A 16,093-nucleotide genomic window follows, 5' to 3' on the forward strand; every position below is an offset into this window, starting at 1 on the left:
ATTTTTCATGAATATGAGCTAACCAGTCTTTGTTCTCTTCTTTATCTGCTGTATTGTGACAAACAGCAAATACTTATTAACCGGATTTTCGAAGGAAATATCGGTTATTAAAATGGTGATATATGGCGGGCGGCTGCCAAAAAGTGTCAGCACAATAACATGAAACGCTTTAACAAATTTTTTTCAAATTTAAATATGTTGTTTCCTGGGACTTAATGAAGGTCTCTATTAATTTTCAAGATTTTAGTATATCTCCTTTGTGAATTATCGCCATTTTTAATATCCAAAAGTAGAATTTTTAAATATTTTACTGTTGTTATCATGTTATTTTAAGTCTTGGAATACCAGGCCAGGGTTTGAACCCAAAACTTCTCGGTCTCTATGCAAGCATGCTATCACAAGACCACAGAGTTCAAATTAAAATTCATTTACCAACAATGTAAATTATAGTCAACCTCTGACCTACATTGGATAGTTGCTACCTTAGTTCTTTGTACATCAATATAAATGTAATAGGAGAGTAAAAGATAACTCACAAAATTCATTTAACATGGTGTTATTTTTTGTTATAGCAAGTCTTTGATAGCCAGAGTTTAATGTTTTCACAACAGTTGTAGGTTCTGGACAATTTAGAGCTTAACATACTATTTCTAAAGACATTATTTTGACATCTGGATGTCTTGTTTTTCTGTGTTGTCGAGATGCTGTCTAATTGATGCTTACTCTACTTCTCTTTTGATTCATACATAGCCTTCTACAGACAGACGGATAGATGGATGCCATATGTTCATTAATTACATATTTCTGGTAACTCTTGCAGTCAAAATGTACTAAAAAATAAAATAAGCTCTAGTGTACAAAATTTAATAGATAATTATATACAAACTAACTATACAGATTAACAATCAACTTTTTGGTTTTAATTTGTTGTCCAGTAAAGACTGTCTCTGTTGATGTCTAGATTGTTCCTGTAGTTCAAATCTCTCTTTTGCAAAATCTATTTGTCCTAATTTCTTCATAATATCTTTCTGGAAGAAGAAAAGAAGAAACAATAAGAACTTGAATTATAATGTAAAATATTCTACATAAATGGCATTTTAAGTACATGTAAAACAAGCATTCTGTGAGTATTGCCTGGCAATACATAGTCCCCTACCGTTAAAAAATAATTGTACTGGAACAAAATGCTAACTTGATCTATAATTTGTCATGGTGTAAACTATATAACAAATATCAAGTCAATATCTTCAAGCATGACGAACAAAAATGTGGAAAATTGATTATCTGAGTGAATTTTCTAAGTCCAAGGACCATAACTCTGCAAAAAATCATCAGACCAGAACAAAATTCGAACTTGATCTGTAACGTGTCATGATAAAACTATATACCAATCATCAAATCAATATCTTCAAGCATGACAAAAAAAAAGAGGACCATAATTCTGCACAAAATCGTCAGAGCGGAACAAAATTCGAACTTGATCTGTAACTTGTCATGATTAAACAATACACCAAATATCAAATCAATATCTTCAAGCACAAAGAAAATAAATGGGGAATGTGTCAATGGGACACAGATGATGCCCCCCGCTTGCATATCATATAAAGTTATAAAGGGACATAACTGAAGAACGGTAGATGTGACGCTACCTAAATTTGTACTTGATCTGAGTTTTGTGGTAATAAGTATTGTGTATAAGCTTCATAACATTTGGTTGAGGCAAACTTAAGTTAGAGAACAGAAACGAAAAATTCAGCAATTTTTCCAATTAAGCCATTTCAAGAGGACACATATGAAAATTTCTCGCCTGCTTTACTGACCATGATTGAATAAATGTTGAAAGTCTTAAAAATAAATGTTTTACTACAAGTATCACATAAACTTGACATGATCAATGATCGATGACAATAAGGTCAAGGTCAGATAGACATGTACACCTTAAAATCATTCCATACACTAAATTTAGTTGACCTTTTGCTTATAGTATCAAAGAAACATGTAATATTGACCAATGAACTATGAAAATGAGGTTAAGGTCAGATGATACATAACAGACAGACATATACAGCTTACGATCATTCCTTGAACCAAAAAATAGTTGACCTATTGCTTTTAGTATCCAAGAAACAGACAAAACCATGAAAACTTACTATTGACCAATGAAACATGAAAATAAGGTCAAGGTTAGATGATACATGCCAGACATACATGTACACCTTTCAATCATTTAACACACACATTATAGTTAACCTTTACTTATAGTATCTGAGAAGAGGACCAACTACAGAAACTTGTCATTGACCAATGAACAATGAAAATGAGGTCAAGGACAGATGAACCCTGCTAGACAGACATCATTGTCATGTACATCTTACAACCATTCCGTACACCAAATATAGTTGACCTATTGCAGATAGTATTTGAATAACAGACCAAAACACAAAACTTACCATTGACCAATGAATCATGAAAATGAGGTAAATGTTAGAATAAACCTGCTAGACTGACATGTACACCTTACAATCATTACAAACACCAAATATAGTTGACCTACTGCTTATAGTATCTGAGAAACGAAATTAATCATGTAACTTTAACCTTGATCACTGTCATCACTGATACATGAAATGAGGTCGAGAATGGGGTCAGAAGATTCATGTCTGATGGTCATGAAGACCTTGCAAGGAATGCATATAAGCAGTTGCTGAACCATGAAAATGAGGTCTAGGACAATGGACATATGACAGATGGAAACTTCGTAACATAAGGCATCTATGAGGGTCTGGATGGGGTTTACAGAATAGAGAATATTGGGCAAAAAGTGCTGAATAAACGGCAAAAATTAGTATAAAAAGAATAGAGAAAAATGGGCCAAAACAATAAAGAAAAGAGAATAATGGGGTGCTAAAATATAAAGAATAGAGAATAATGGGCAAAACTTAAAAAGAATTGAGAAAAATGGCTTAACCCTTTCACCGATAGCTGCCCAGACAGAAGCTACTCTGAGACGATGGCTTCCCTGGCTACTATTACTCAAGTGGGAGATCTTCATAATAAATGTCAATAAAAACCTATCTGTAGTATTTTGTGTCTTTATTTCATTCACTAACACCATGTTCACAGTTTTGTTCATGTTTTGATAATTTTTTCTTCATAAAATATTCAAATTTTCAAATTTTCGGCATTATCTAGGTGAAATTCTCAAAATTCTACTTTTTGACCCAAAATCGTAATTTTTTAACCCAAAACGGCAAAATTTTGAAAAATTTAATGAGGCTGTACAAATTCCTAACACTGAACGATGTCCATTCCAAGTGTTTTGTACATAAAACGACATTTATGTCAAAAAAGTATACTAGTTTGGCTTCAATTCTTCCATATTCTTTCAAAAAAAATGTTCCCTCATTTTAAATTCTCGTAAATTCCGTAAATTTCCTCTGATTTTGACACGGTTTTCAACAAACGGAAGCCCCATGTTTACACTTTCATCCGGGTATTCAACAAAGAAAGATAACTCGTGTTTGCACTGTTTTGAGCGGGAAATATAAAAGAGGTATTCCGATCCCGGTAAAACGGGACTCATCGTCAGCTGTCTGAAGCGTGAATCCCGGTAAACCGGGACTCATCGGCGAAAGGGTTAAAAAATTAAAGAATACAGAATTGAAGGACCCCAGGTTACCCTCATCTATATACAAGGTATGAAGCATCTAGGTCTTTTCCCCTCTGAAATATAAAGCTTTATACAGAAGCTAACCCTGCTGGATTGTAATCTCTATGTCTGCAAGACAAAAATTATATCTTTGTGAACTAGTTCATTTTTTAAATTTTGAGCTAATTTTTTCAATTTAATATACCGCTACTTCTATCTTCTCCTGTCTCCTCTTCTGCTGTCTCAAAGACAGAGGTGTTGGTCTACCATCTACAAATAAAAACCCAACAGATTTCAATATTATACAGATTTCAAGATTTTGAGATGGTGTTGACCGTGTTGTGTGTTTTTCTTTGACTTATGGTTTTTATTGCCCTCTTGGTTTATGTGTCTTCTTTCTCTTTATTATAAATTGATTGGCTATGGTAAACATGTAAATTGTATTGTCCCCAAATTCCCTGTTTTTCTTTAGATAAGGTCCATTACTCCTGAGAAGCAAAAAAAAACCACCAAACATCATAAACATTATATGATATATACATGTAGATATCATATACACCAAACTGAATTTAACCTGCCCCTTGTATCAATAACATGTACACCTTTAACAAAAAAAAACTGGTCCAGTAAGTAGTACAAGATCATAAGAAAAAAAATAATCATAAAATGCTATTACCTAACCATATTTTATAGCCCTGACATTATTTTCTGCACTTTTTTTACCTGGAAATGAGAAAAAGTTAGAGGAATATGGTCAGATGAAAGGTTGAACTTATTTGTAATCATTATATATTGAACAAGAGATTCCTATGAACCTGACATGCTCACTTTTCAAAATCTGCCTGTTTATTGTTTCTACCTTTCTACCATAGAAACAAGAGTGCAAAGGCTGAAATGTCTCGCCTGTTTTACTTATCATTGATTTCATGTTGAAAGTCTGTAACATGAAGGTTTTACTACAAGTATCACATAAACTTATCATTTTCAATGATCTATGAAAATGAGGTCATGGTCTGATGAACCATGCCAGACAGACATGTACACCTTACAATCATTCCATACACCAAATGTAGTGGTCCTATTGCTAATAGTACCTGAGAAACAGATCAAACCACAAAATCTTAACATTGACCAATGAATCATGAAAAAAGAACTTGAAAATGTTAAAACAACAATGAAGTGATAATTACTCCTCTAAGATTAATAATTTTCTTATTGAATAACTTACCCAAGAAAGAGTAATCTGGCATTTCAGTCAATAATCCATATTCATTTCCTGATCTGGCCTGGCCCTGACTGAAAACAGAAAAAATAATGTGTGTTTAATAAAAAAAAAAATCAATTTATGGAATATGATTACAAAGTCTTCCAGTTTCCCTATCTGCTCTTCAGAAAAATGATTCAAATACAAACCTATTGTTTTACACTAGTCATTTTGGGGTCCTTTATAGCTTGCTGTTCGGTGTGAGCCAAATCTCTGTGCTGAAGGCCGTACTTTGACCTACATGTATACATGCTATAATTGTTTACTTTTTACACATTGTGACTTGGATGGAGAGTTGTCTCATTGGCACTCATACCACATCTTCTTATTTCTATATTTTCTCCTTTATAAAATAAGGAGATGTGGTATGATTGACTGAGAGTCCAAAAGAAGGGGACTTAAGAACATATAGGTCTCTGTATGGCCGTCAACAAAAAAAAATCATTGCTGGATCTATAATATTGAAACGATTGTATAAGACAAATACAAACTGTTCAAATCAAAAAAGTTACAAAACATCTGAGATCTGATTTTAAATCTCCATAACATACCTGATTCTCCACTTAGCACTACCCTTTTCTTGTCTTGATGATACATGGATCTGTCGACTAAGTTGAAAAAAATGAACTGAAAATACACAATACCATTATAAGTATAATTTTCAGAAGTCAAGGAAGTTTCTGTAAAAAGGATGTAAGGTGGGTAAGGTAGCTTGGGTGTCTAAATGTTGATGATAGATTTTTCTTTAACTTCTTTAAAAGACTTTGGGGGGTCACGGACCTTGTTTTTTTCGTTAAAATACATTGAAATTAACGAAATTACAGTTATTTTATATGGGTTCTATAGGGAAAACTTTCTTACTGAGGAAACATTAAACAATAGAATTGGTTAAAATTCAATAAAAGAATTGCTTTTCATAGATACTTCTAAAATATCAAATAAAAATAGCGGTTCACAGGCCTTACTTTCTTGAAAAATCAAAAAACACAAATTATCCTATCAAATTCAATATAATTATCTGCCCTTGATTTTAAAAGAATTTTCCGAAAAATTTAAATATGCCAAACGACACTTAATTCTTTTATAGTTCAAGTTTTAGATGTTTCTGTTGTATATTGAATAATACTTGGTAAAATATTTTTAAACCCAAAAAGTATTTTTGCAACGATTACATGCCCAGAAGGGAATTCCATGCATTTTTATGCACCTGTCCTAAGTCAGCCTGTTGTTCCGTGGTTGTGGTTTGTTGATGTGGTTCATAAGTGTTTCTCATTTCTCGTTTTTTATTTAGATTAGACCGTTGGGTTTCCTGTTTGAATTGTTTTACACTAGTCATTTTGGGGCCCTTTATAACTTGCTGTTCAGTGTGAGCCAAGGATCTGTGTTGAAGGCTGTGAATTGTTTACTTTTTACACATTGTGACTTTAATAGATGGAGAGTTGTCTCATTGGCACTCATACCACATCTTCTTATTAATAAGTAACATAAGCTTGTTCATACGTTTAACTAACACATACAATATGCATGCAATAACCCATACAATACAAATAAAACTACCGTAAAATAGATTGTATGCCTGCATGAAACAAAATTGCATTTAGAGCAAAATATAGGTAAAATCATTATAAGCACTAAAGCAAATCTATTATATAAAAGCACATGCAATTCAAAATTTTAACCTATACAATGGTGAACTCAATGTGTTTTATTTCAATGTATGTCCCTTAAGAGGGGCAATGACAAGGATACAATCATAATTCAGTCATATCAACATAAACAAACAATTCAGTACTAGAAACAATGGATAATACTTGTGCAAAATATTAATATAAGATGATTTTAAATGTTCAGTTCTTTGCATAAGGGTTGTGTGCATCAGTGTGATCCCAAGGAAGGCAAACTTCTGGTTGGATTGATTGCTTAGCTGGAGGAGATGGTCCGAGCGAAAGGGAGCAGCCCTTAAGATTCATACAAATCTCCATGTGTATAAACATGCATAGCAAACATTCAAGTGATATATATATAGATAGATAAAGATGAGTGGGGGTGAAATTATGCAGTAAAAAAATACTGGGTATTGAATTTATGGTAAAGTAGTGAGATTTGGTCCAGTTGAAAAAGTTAAAAAATTAGTATGTCTGAAGCTGTCAAACTGAATTCAAGACCCCCCATTAACATAAATTTTTCCAAATTTAGATTTCTATAATTTTGATATAATTTTTCCAAAAAGAAGTACACTACACTTTAAAAATATTATTGAGAAAAGGCAGGTACAAGTGTTTTAATTTGCAAGTATCGTTCAAAAGAAATGCACTGTGTGTGCATGTACATGTACATAGATCCCCCATTATTCAGAGACCCCCTTGAGAGCTGCAAGGGCACAGCGGAGTCTGTGTACACTCCTTACCTGGATTCATGGAGATGTGTAACTAATTTATATACATTAGCTTATTTACACCAAGGACAATCCCCAACCCAACACAAAGGGAGTGTTAGGACACCAGGAAGGCTGTAATATGGTGGAGGAAGCCAAAGTACTCATAAAAACCAACTGGGCTCCATGGCAGGAACAGATATACCGAAGAGATATCTGCAAAGCTTTGACCCCCCAAAATGCCCATTCTAGTTTAAACTCTTGGCTAGTAACCAGAGATTTGTGTGGGAGGTTGAAAATCACCCTACTCAATGTACAGAAATTTCCAGCCAAGAGTCATGATTGAACACGGGACTTTCAGTACTGTATCCATCAGTCTTTAGGCCACAAACCTACATTAACTACAAATTAATTGTTATCAGGCCATCCGTGTGTTGACCACTTTATGTTGCCTTACAGATGTTTTTTTTTTTATTATATGGATTGCTGAGTGTTTTCCCTAGTAACTATGTCTTGTCATAGTTCATTATATGGGGTAGGTCTTTTCACCGCCGAACACCCCAAAAGTAAATTAAAACTATGAAAAATACAATCATTATTCAGTATCATCGATCTATTTAAATTAAAGCTTTAGTCTTATTATTTGTATAAGTACGTGTTTTTCACTGTTAAAAATGATAAAACAATATATTTCTGGATGTTCGGCTGTGTTCAATGTGTTCAGGGACTCTTTTATTTTTTCGATGTAAATATTTGTTCTTATTTCCTTTTATTTGTTATCTTATTATTTCATTATTAAACCTATCAAACCTTATTTAACACTTGTTGAAATTCTTTACTAAATTATAACCAGTAGACAAAATAAATAGCAAAAAAAAGATTTTTCTTGTGTTCGGCGGTGTTTTACGGTGTTCAGTCAACTTCAGTGTGGTCGGTTACTCTCCTATTCTGTACACAGTTAAAATTCGGTATGATTTCCTTTTATTTGTTAATCTTTTCACTTAATTACAACAAAAGTTAGAATATATAAACTGAAAAAAAATGATAAAAAAGTATAATTATGGGTGTTCTGCATTATTTTGCAGTGTTGATGACTCTTTTGGGTGTTATTAATTGGTCTCGTTTCCCTATTATTTGTTAACCTTTTTACTAAAATCTGTTTAATAGATAAGATAATATAACCATATATTGGTTTTTTTCAGTTTTAGATTATTTTGGGGTGTTCAGCAGACAGTTTTGTTCTGTTCTGTTGTGTGCGGTGGTGTTCGGCGGTGAAAAGACCTACCGCATATGTGAAGTTTAAATATACTGATGCCGTGATGGTGGATTTCAGTGACTTGTGTATAATTTTTTATAAACTTTTACTTCAAATATTGAAATAAGGAGGTGTGCTTATATTCATGGGATGCAGATACAGAATGGCGTCCAAAATTTTCACTAAAACCTAATATATATTTCTACATATATAAACGATCTGAATTACTTTTTGTGGTTTGAACTATAGCCTTAGTTAGTGTTACACTCATTTTTGAGCTTCACATGTCACCCTTATGTATACTGATTCTTGATCAAATTCTTCGAGACAGGGAACCAGTCCAAATAAAGATGAAAACAATGGAAAAAAGACGGATACGGACTTCATAATTGTTTTTAAAAAGCCCAATTTCACATCGGCACGCCTAAACGAATTAATCAAAGATAATCTGATTGTCGATATGCAAATCCAATTGTCATTAATTAAAACTTGTTAGATTACGATTGTTCGGAAGATCTTTCTATATATGTACCTTTGTTGACAAATAATTTTCCGGAAAAGTGAATTTCCAGTTATCAGCTGTCATCTCAGTCATCAATGAAGAAGTTATTGCTGCCCTAAGACTTTTACGAGATGATTCTTGTATTGCAACGTACATATTTCTGTTAATGCATTCCAACTGGCGTCGACATTGTATTGCAGTAAGTTATAATTCGCCATTCATGATCTTTATAATATTTTAGTTGGTATATAATTTGTATTTACCTACAGTGTAGGCTACACAAGTAAATAATGGAGATAAACTTTTCTGACTTAGATTATTAGATTAATAAACATTGTTTTCTGGATTCAGTATTACTTCCATGTAAATGTCAGATGATAACATAATTCAGAGGAGGTGAACAGCCTCACCCAGGGTCCCTGACTTTCCCCCTAACTGCCAATCCCCTTTCCTTTACTGTATGGATGTACTGGTAGATTCCTCTGTTATTCAGGGACCCTCGGAATCTACAGCCAGTGGAACCGTGTAGACTCCCTATTTGGATTAATGGAGATGTGTCACTAACATATTTACCAGAACAATTAATCCCCACCCCATCACAAAGGGTCAGTGTTACAAATGTTTTACACCGAGAAGTCTGTTATTATGGTGGAGGAAGCCAAAGTACTTGGAAAGAACCACATGCTACTCATTGGAACAAACGGAAGAGATATCAGCAGATTGATATCTAGGTCAAAGTCTGGCTCAACTTTGACTAACTGTGGCTCTAAATTAGTACCCATTCTAGTTTAAACTCCGGTATGGGTACCAGAGTTGTGTGTGAGAGGGTGATAATCGCCCTTCTAATTTATTGTACCCCGAGTCAGAATCGAAACAGCACCTTCAGCACTGTGGCCATCCATCTTAAGCCCTAACTCACGAACGAACTTAATCCCCCCCCCCCTTTAATTTGCCTTATGTGGAATATTCCCAGCACAGTTTATTGTTGGAATTAATTTTATACACTTGTAGCTGAAGTGTTCTTTTTATATACAACCATACATTTTCAATGTAATATTCTTTCTTGACGAGTGATTATCAAAGCCAGCTCATATTTTATAGACATTTTCATGCCAAGTAAGCTTTGGCTGATCAGTCCCTATGCAGTGGTGCATTGTCATCTTTGAAAAGGTAGTGTTTTCAGGAAAGTGTTCAACAATAATGGGCTGAATGTTATTATCTAGAATGCTGATATACTTATCTGCATGTATATCATCCCTCAACCCAATTAAGTCCCAAAATCCCCACACCACAACCCTAAATTTTCAATCACTTTTACCTTGCAGTCTGTCTGGTGTCAAGTCTTAACCTTTCTTCTCCCACAAAAATATATGCACCTGTCTTGTCTGAAACACACTTGAAACTAATTGCTGAATATAATCTTACATCATTGGTCTTTTCCTTAAATTAACACCATGAAAGATTTTTTTTTTCACTTGAAAACAACTTCCTTTCTGTACACTCCTCAAGAAAATCCATGATCCTTCGACAAACATCATAGTAAGGTACGTTTATGGACACTTGTTCATCTCTTTGTTCATTCATATATTTTGAAGTATATGATTTTAACCGTATATAATTTTGGATTGCTGTGAAATTTTAAGTCAAAATTATCTGAACATTTTCCAAAATTACTTTTAAATAATTCTTTGACATGTTATTAGTTTTTGCAAAACAAAATGACATCAAAACCTAAACATTTATGTTAGAACATGATTTAATTTCCAGATTTGCTCTTCATAGATTTAAAAAACAAATTAAATATCTAAAATGACATTAATTTACTATAAAGATTAGAAGATAATTGTTTGCAGAAATGCAAGTCAAGTCGGATATAAATTATGTAATAGCAGCTACAATGTATAATCTAATAGCTATGGCTGAAATTTTAACTTGTTTAAGTTAGAAACATTTCTGAATAATCACTTTATGTATTCAAATAAAAAATGTTTTCATACTTTTTTACAGGATATATGGTATCATTGACAGATATATTGTAGAAAGCAACCATGGAAATTGATGTTTGGAAACAAATTCCTGACCATATAATTGTCAATGTACTTGGTTATCTTAGTCTAAGTGAACGATACCATGCTTCTTTGGTATGTAAATCTTGGCAGCAATGTTTTCATTCACAGTATTTATGGCGGACATTTGAGTTCAATTTAAATAAAGACAATGCAGAATTTAGAAACTTTGCAGACTGTGTTGTCCAACATGGACGTCATTTCCGTGATGTGTCAATCTACCTTTATCAAAAAGATGCTGAAAAGAGAAAATGTGCTGTTGAAATCATTAATTTACTTTGCAAAGTCAGACAGGGTAAATTACATAAATTTGGGATCTATTTTACTGGAGAGAATCCACTTTTCTATGCAGGATTAGAATTTGTAGAAGCTTTGAAAACCTTTTTTGGATCTATCCCAGACGAACTGTCCCCTAGGCATAGTCTTGTAGAAGTGAACCTAAGTGGTTTACAGGCTGCTTTTGATGACAGTTTGATTGATGAACTTTCTAAAAACCATCCAGAAATTGAGTATCTCAATCTTTTTAATAGAATTCTGGTTTGCAAAGTAACACCTGATTGCATTTTGCGTCTGGTCAAAAGATGTCAAAAGTTACGAGATTTGCGAGTATATCACACAAGTCTATCAGATGAAATCTTAGAAACCTTAGCAGAAGATGACAGAAGTCCAATACAATATATTGCTATTGGGTGCAGAAGAGAATTGAAATATGAAAGCGATCTAACTTCAGATGCTTGGGCTAAGCTGGTAGCAAAAATTCCAGAATTTAGAGTGTCATTGCATTTTGACCACACAGTACCTCAAGTGAAAGTAGCAGATGTATTAAAACCAGAAATACCACTGAAACAACTTAGATTGGAAACTTTCACAATTTTGATCGACGAGATAAAAAATGTTTCCAGGTTTTATTGTAACACACTGGAAACCTTGGTGCTCCAAACACGAAATTCATATGAGTTAGGTGTAGCTTTGCTAGACTTAGCACATACTTGTAAACAGTTGACCTGTTTGAAGATATATTGTATTCTTGACAAAGAAGTTGTTCAGGGAATACATGCAGAGTTGCCACAACTGAGAGAAAAAGGAAATTATATATTGAAGAGTGAAATGGAACCAGAACCATGGATGATCCCTACAAGAAAGAGCCTACTGACTGTACAACAGGAATTTCCTTTCAAATGATATATGCCTGTGCAAAAGCAAATTTAATTTATGCCTTAATTGATACAATATTTATTAATATATTAGCTCAGCATGTTTGCACGTTGCCTTGTTTTTGTTGTTATTTGTATACTGTTATGTAAGTAGCAAAATCTTTTATATATGTATTTTAATGTGGCCATATCTTTATGCAAAGATATAAATGAAGAATTCATCAATAGTTAGTGTTTTGCAATTGTTTAGTTAATTTTTACCCAAAATGTTGATTTAAGATATTATTTTTATAAAAATAATTATTTTTTAACTCTTGTAATTATATATTGTCAGGTACATGAACTTAGAATGTAGGAGAGATTTTTTTTAGACAATGTACAAATAATATTACCGTACATGTATGTACATAATGCTTATATTTTGTAGTTTCTGTTAATTTTTTCTTATAGCCTTCCCTTCAGAGCATGTTTATATAATTGCTGACAGGTTAAAGGTTTTGTTAAAGCGGATATTTATCCATGTTGTCTATTAGGAAGAAAAAAAAAATTATAGATAATTTAAACATATCATATTACATTTTTATCTTATACATGATAGGGTATGTTTCCTAGTTTCAATTTGATTTTTCATGGGCTTTTAGTCAGAACATGTTTTTATATATAGGTGACAGGTAAACTAAGTAATGTTGGGTAGACAAATACCGGTAATATAACTGTTGGAAGGGAAAAAAGAGATCAGTAAACTTGCACATTTTGTATAAAATATATATTTTATATAATGCCAAGTTTGAGTTTAATTTTTAATGGGCTTCCAGTTAGGTCATGTTAATTTTTATATATTCCCTGACCTTTAAAAAATGGCAGGACATATTGCTTAACAATAAATGGACAGGACATATTGTTTAACAATAAATGGGCAGGACATATCATTTCATTAATGCTAAATATTTGGTTCTTCCTTAACATGCTTAACTACATTTTGTGCAATAGTTGTATTACTTTTCTTTTGCCTGGTCTATTAATAATAAGGTTGTTTTAGTATGCAATTGAACAGTGGCAATGATACATCATAGATCTAGTTGAAGTGTAGTAAGAACTAAACCAGTTTTATGAATAGCTAGGCTTTGTCCTTGTGAGGGGACTGGCTACCTTTACTTTGGTGGATATTTGTCTCTTAAGCAATCATACCACATTTCCTATTTTATATTGATTTTTGAACATTAATCAATTTAATTGTTACATGGAATTGCTGAGATACTAAAAATGACCCCACCCCCAAAAAAATAAATAGTAATAACAAATTTTTAATGCAAGATTTATCATTACTTACTGTGACTTGACTGTTAGTGTTGCTCTCCACCTATTGCAACTTATTCAAAATTCTGACCAAATTGCAATTTGTTTTATAAAAACCAAACTGTTCAACTGGTCAGAAATTTGTACAAACTGCTGTAGAAAACCACAGTCTAGCTACATAAGTGCAAGGTGATCAAATAAAGCATACTTACAATCCTATAAGACTTTAATTCCACTTCAATGTTATTATAAAGTTAGTTTGACAGTTTGTATAGAAATTTTATTGTTATTGTCATGCTAAAGGGATAGGTAGTAATTTTAAACTGCTATAAAAATGTCCAAACTAAGTTTTCATACATTTTTTCTTTCGAAAAGTCTTCTATATTCATAAGAATCAGACATCACTTGAATTAAAACATTTTATATTCAGTAAAATATGTGTGAAATTACAATACGTTTTTAGGAAGTTTCCATAGGAGATAATCAATCTTTCTATCGAAAAGTCTTCTATATTCAAAAGAATAATGTTTTAGGTTATCTCCCATGGAATCTTATTAACATATTGTAATTTTACATATATTTTACTGAATATAAAATGTTTTAATTCAAACGATGTCTGATTCTTATGAATACAGAAGACTTTTCGAAAGAAAAATTGTATGAAATTTAGTTTGGACATTTTTATAGCAACTCAAAATTTCTATCCATCACCTTTAGCATGAAAATAACAATAAAATTTCTATACAAACTGTTAGACTGATTTTTCAGAATAACATTGAAGTGGAATTAAAGTCTTATAGGATTGTAAGTATGCTTTATTTTATCACCTTGCACTTTTGTGGCTAGACTGTGGTTTTCTAAAGCAGTTTGTTCAAATTTCTGACCAGTTGAACAGTTTGGTTTTATAAAACAAATTGCAATTTGGTCAGAATTTTTAATAAGTTGCAATAGGTGGAGAGCAACACTAACAGTCAAGTCAAAGTAACAACATCACTTTTCCACTCAATTTTTTACACTTATATTCAGCATGTTCAGTGATGTTTGTTTTTTCATTCAAATAAGTTGAGCTGCATTTTAAGAAGTAATGCAACTTCCAGTAACACATAATGATTCATATTTCATTGCTAAAGTTTAAATATATTAAAGATAAGGGCTGTTCTAGACTGTACTTTGGGGTTGAGAGGCAAATTTTGTAAACCATATACCATGCATTTTTATTGTTTTATACTTAATACCATCTGAAACCTCAAACAGCAAAATAACCAAATGCCTTTAACTTTTATACTGAAGTGCCTCCCAACATCCCCTGTTGTATGATTACAGGAAAGGCCCAAGGAAATATAATATATTGTCACAATTCATGACTTTTTTTTTTATGAACTTTTAAACTGCTTTTTTGTATGAAAAATTTGATTTTTTGCTTATATATATGTAAATCAGTGTAAATATGACAGTTTTATACTTTTTATAAAGAAATTGACATTTCAACTAAATGAAAAAAATATTTTGATTTCCTGTTAGTGTATGTTATATGATTATGATATAGTTTAAATTTCATCTGCAACAAATAGCAAAGGTGTCAACATTTTTGATCTATCTATCAATGCCTAACAAGTTTTCTTGCTAGTTCCATTTTAAAATGATTATAAAGGTTAAATCAGCATCTATGTATCTCAATTGAATACAGTCTATGAGGCTGAGTCATCTGGCTTCAGTGACTTCAAACTTTAGATATTAAATTTTCTGATTACTGTGTCCTTATGAAGAAGCCTTGAAGATTAATCATTGATATAGGGTAAGCTTTTGCGTTAGCATCCATGATTATCTATGCAATTTAGTTTTAGGGAGAACACAGGGCTGTGTCTCCATAGTCATGCTGCAGTGACTTTGAAGTGTTTATATTCCAACATTCAGTTTTCTAATTATTTGCATTAGAATGCATTTATTTCATATTTGTGCAGTAAATATTTCCCCCTCCCTCAGACACTGACTCCAAAACTTAAATGTGTAGTTTTCTGATTGCTATAAAGTGTTTATGAAGAACATCTGTTAGACCATTGATATTTGGTATGCTGTTTGCATTAGCCTCCTTGCATGTCATTTTTGTTGAGATTATGAGGCTCTTTTTCATGCACCAGTGAGGAATTATAACATTGTTTAATTGTAAAGTTTTTTTAATATCAAAATAAGGAGATGTGGTATAATTGCCAGTGATACAACTATCCATAAAAACTAAAAGACTAATTATGTGAACAATTATATGTCCTTCAACAGTGAGCAAAACACGTACCCTATAATAAGCTATAAAAGGCAGTGAAATGATAAAACAGGGAACTAAAAACAATTATGGAAATACAAGTTGTGCAAGTAAAGAAACCTATTTTGATACCACTGATTTTTCAAATTGGTTTATTGTTGAAAACAGAAAAGGCATGCTTCTTGAATAGATTTGCACTTTTAAAATAAATACTTTCTATTTTTTTTTTTTTTATTATCAAATATATTTATTTATAGATAATCAGTTTTTATATTA

General features: G+C 32.2%; 2 protein-coding genes across 3 annotated transcripts; one reads left to right on the forward strand and one right to left on the reverse strand.

The window, feature by feature from the left end:
• Window positions 1-848: 848 nt before the first annotated feature.
• LOC127701189 (39S ribosomal protein L52, mitochondrial-like) lies at window positions 849-9,171 on the reverse strand. Of its 2 annotated transcripts, none has more exons than XR_007981853.1 (5): window positions 9,075-9,171; window positions 5,465-5,540; window positions 4,878-4,945; window positions 3,855-3,919; window positions 849-1,028 (listed from the first exon to the last, which is right to left on the reverse strand). XR_007981853.1 is itself a non-coding variant. In XM_052205024.1 (5 exons), the coding sequence occupies exons 1-5, from the start codon at window positions 8,811-8,813 to the stop codon at window positions 906-908; spliced, it is 375 nt and encodes a 124-aa protein (XP_052060984.1). In that variant the 5' UTR covers window positions 8,814-8,910; the 3' UTR covers window positions 849-905. The 2 variants fall into 2 exon arrangements, 1 of the variants encoding a protein (XP_052060984.1); XM_052205024.1 differs by lacking the exon at window positions 9,075-9,171 and adding an exon at window positions 8,771-8,910.
• LOC127701169 (F-box/LRR-repeat protein 8-like) lies at window positions 9,105-13,689 on the forward strand. Its single transcript, XM_052204992.1, has 2 exons — window positions 9,105-9,243; window positions 11,052-13,689. Exon 2 carries the CDS (start codon window positions 11,093-11,095, stop codon window positions 12,290-12,292), a length of 1,200 nt encoding a protein of 399 aa, XP_052060952.1. The 5' UTR covers window positions 9,105-9,243; window positions 11,052-11,092; the 3' UTR covers window positions 12,293-13,689.
• Window positions 13,690-16,093: the final 2,404 nt, after the last annotated feature.

This window comes from Mytilus californianus, unplaced genomic scaffold (assembly GCF_021869535.1).
Source record: "Mytilus californianus isolate M0D057914Y unplaced genomic scaffold, xbMytCali1.0.p SCAF_5, whole genome shotgun sequence".
Lineage (NCBI taxonomy): Eukaryota > Metazoa > Mollusca > Bivalvia > Mytilida > Mytilidae > Mytilus > Mytilus californianus.

Bases quoted from the DNA above. Each gene is read 5' to 3' on its own strand.
- LOC127701189 (XM_052205024.1), bottom strand. From the start codon at position 8,813: ATGAGTGTAACACTAACTAAGGCTATAGTTCAAACCACAAAAA. The intron at 4,946-5,464 runs GTATGTTATGGA...TTCTGTTTTCAG, and splicing joins AGTGCTAAGTGGAGAATCAG to TCAGGGCCAGGCCAGATCAG. The intron at 1,029-3,854 runs GTATATTAAATT...TTCTTCTTCCAG, and splicing joins AGGAGAAGATAGAAGTAGCG to AAAGATATTATGAAGAAATT.
- LOC127701169 (XM_052204992.1), top strand. From the start codon at position 11,093: ATGGAAATTGATGTTTGGAAACAAATTCCTGACCATATAATTGTCAAT.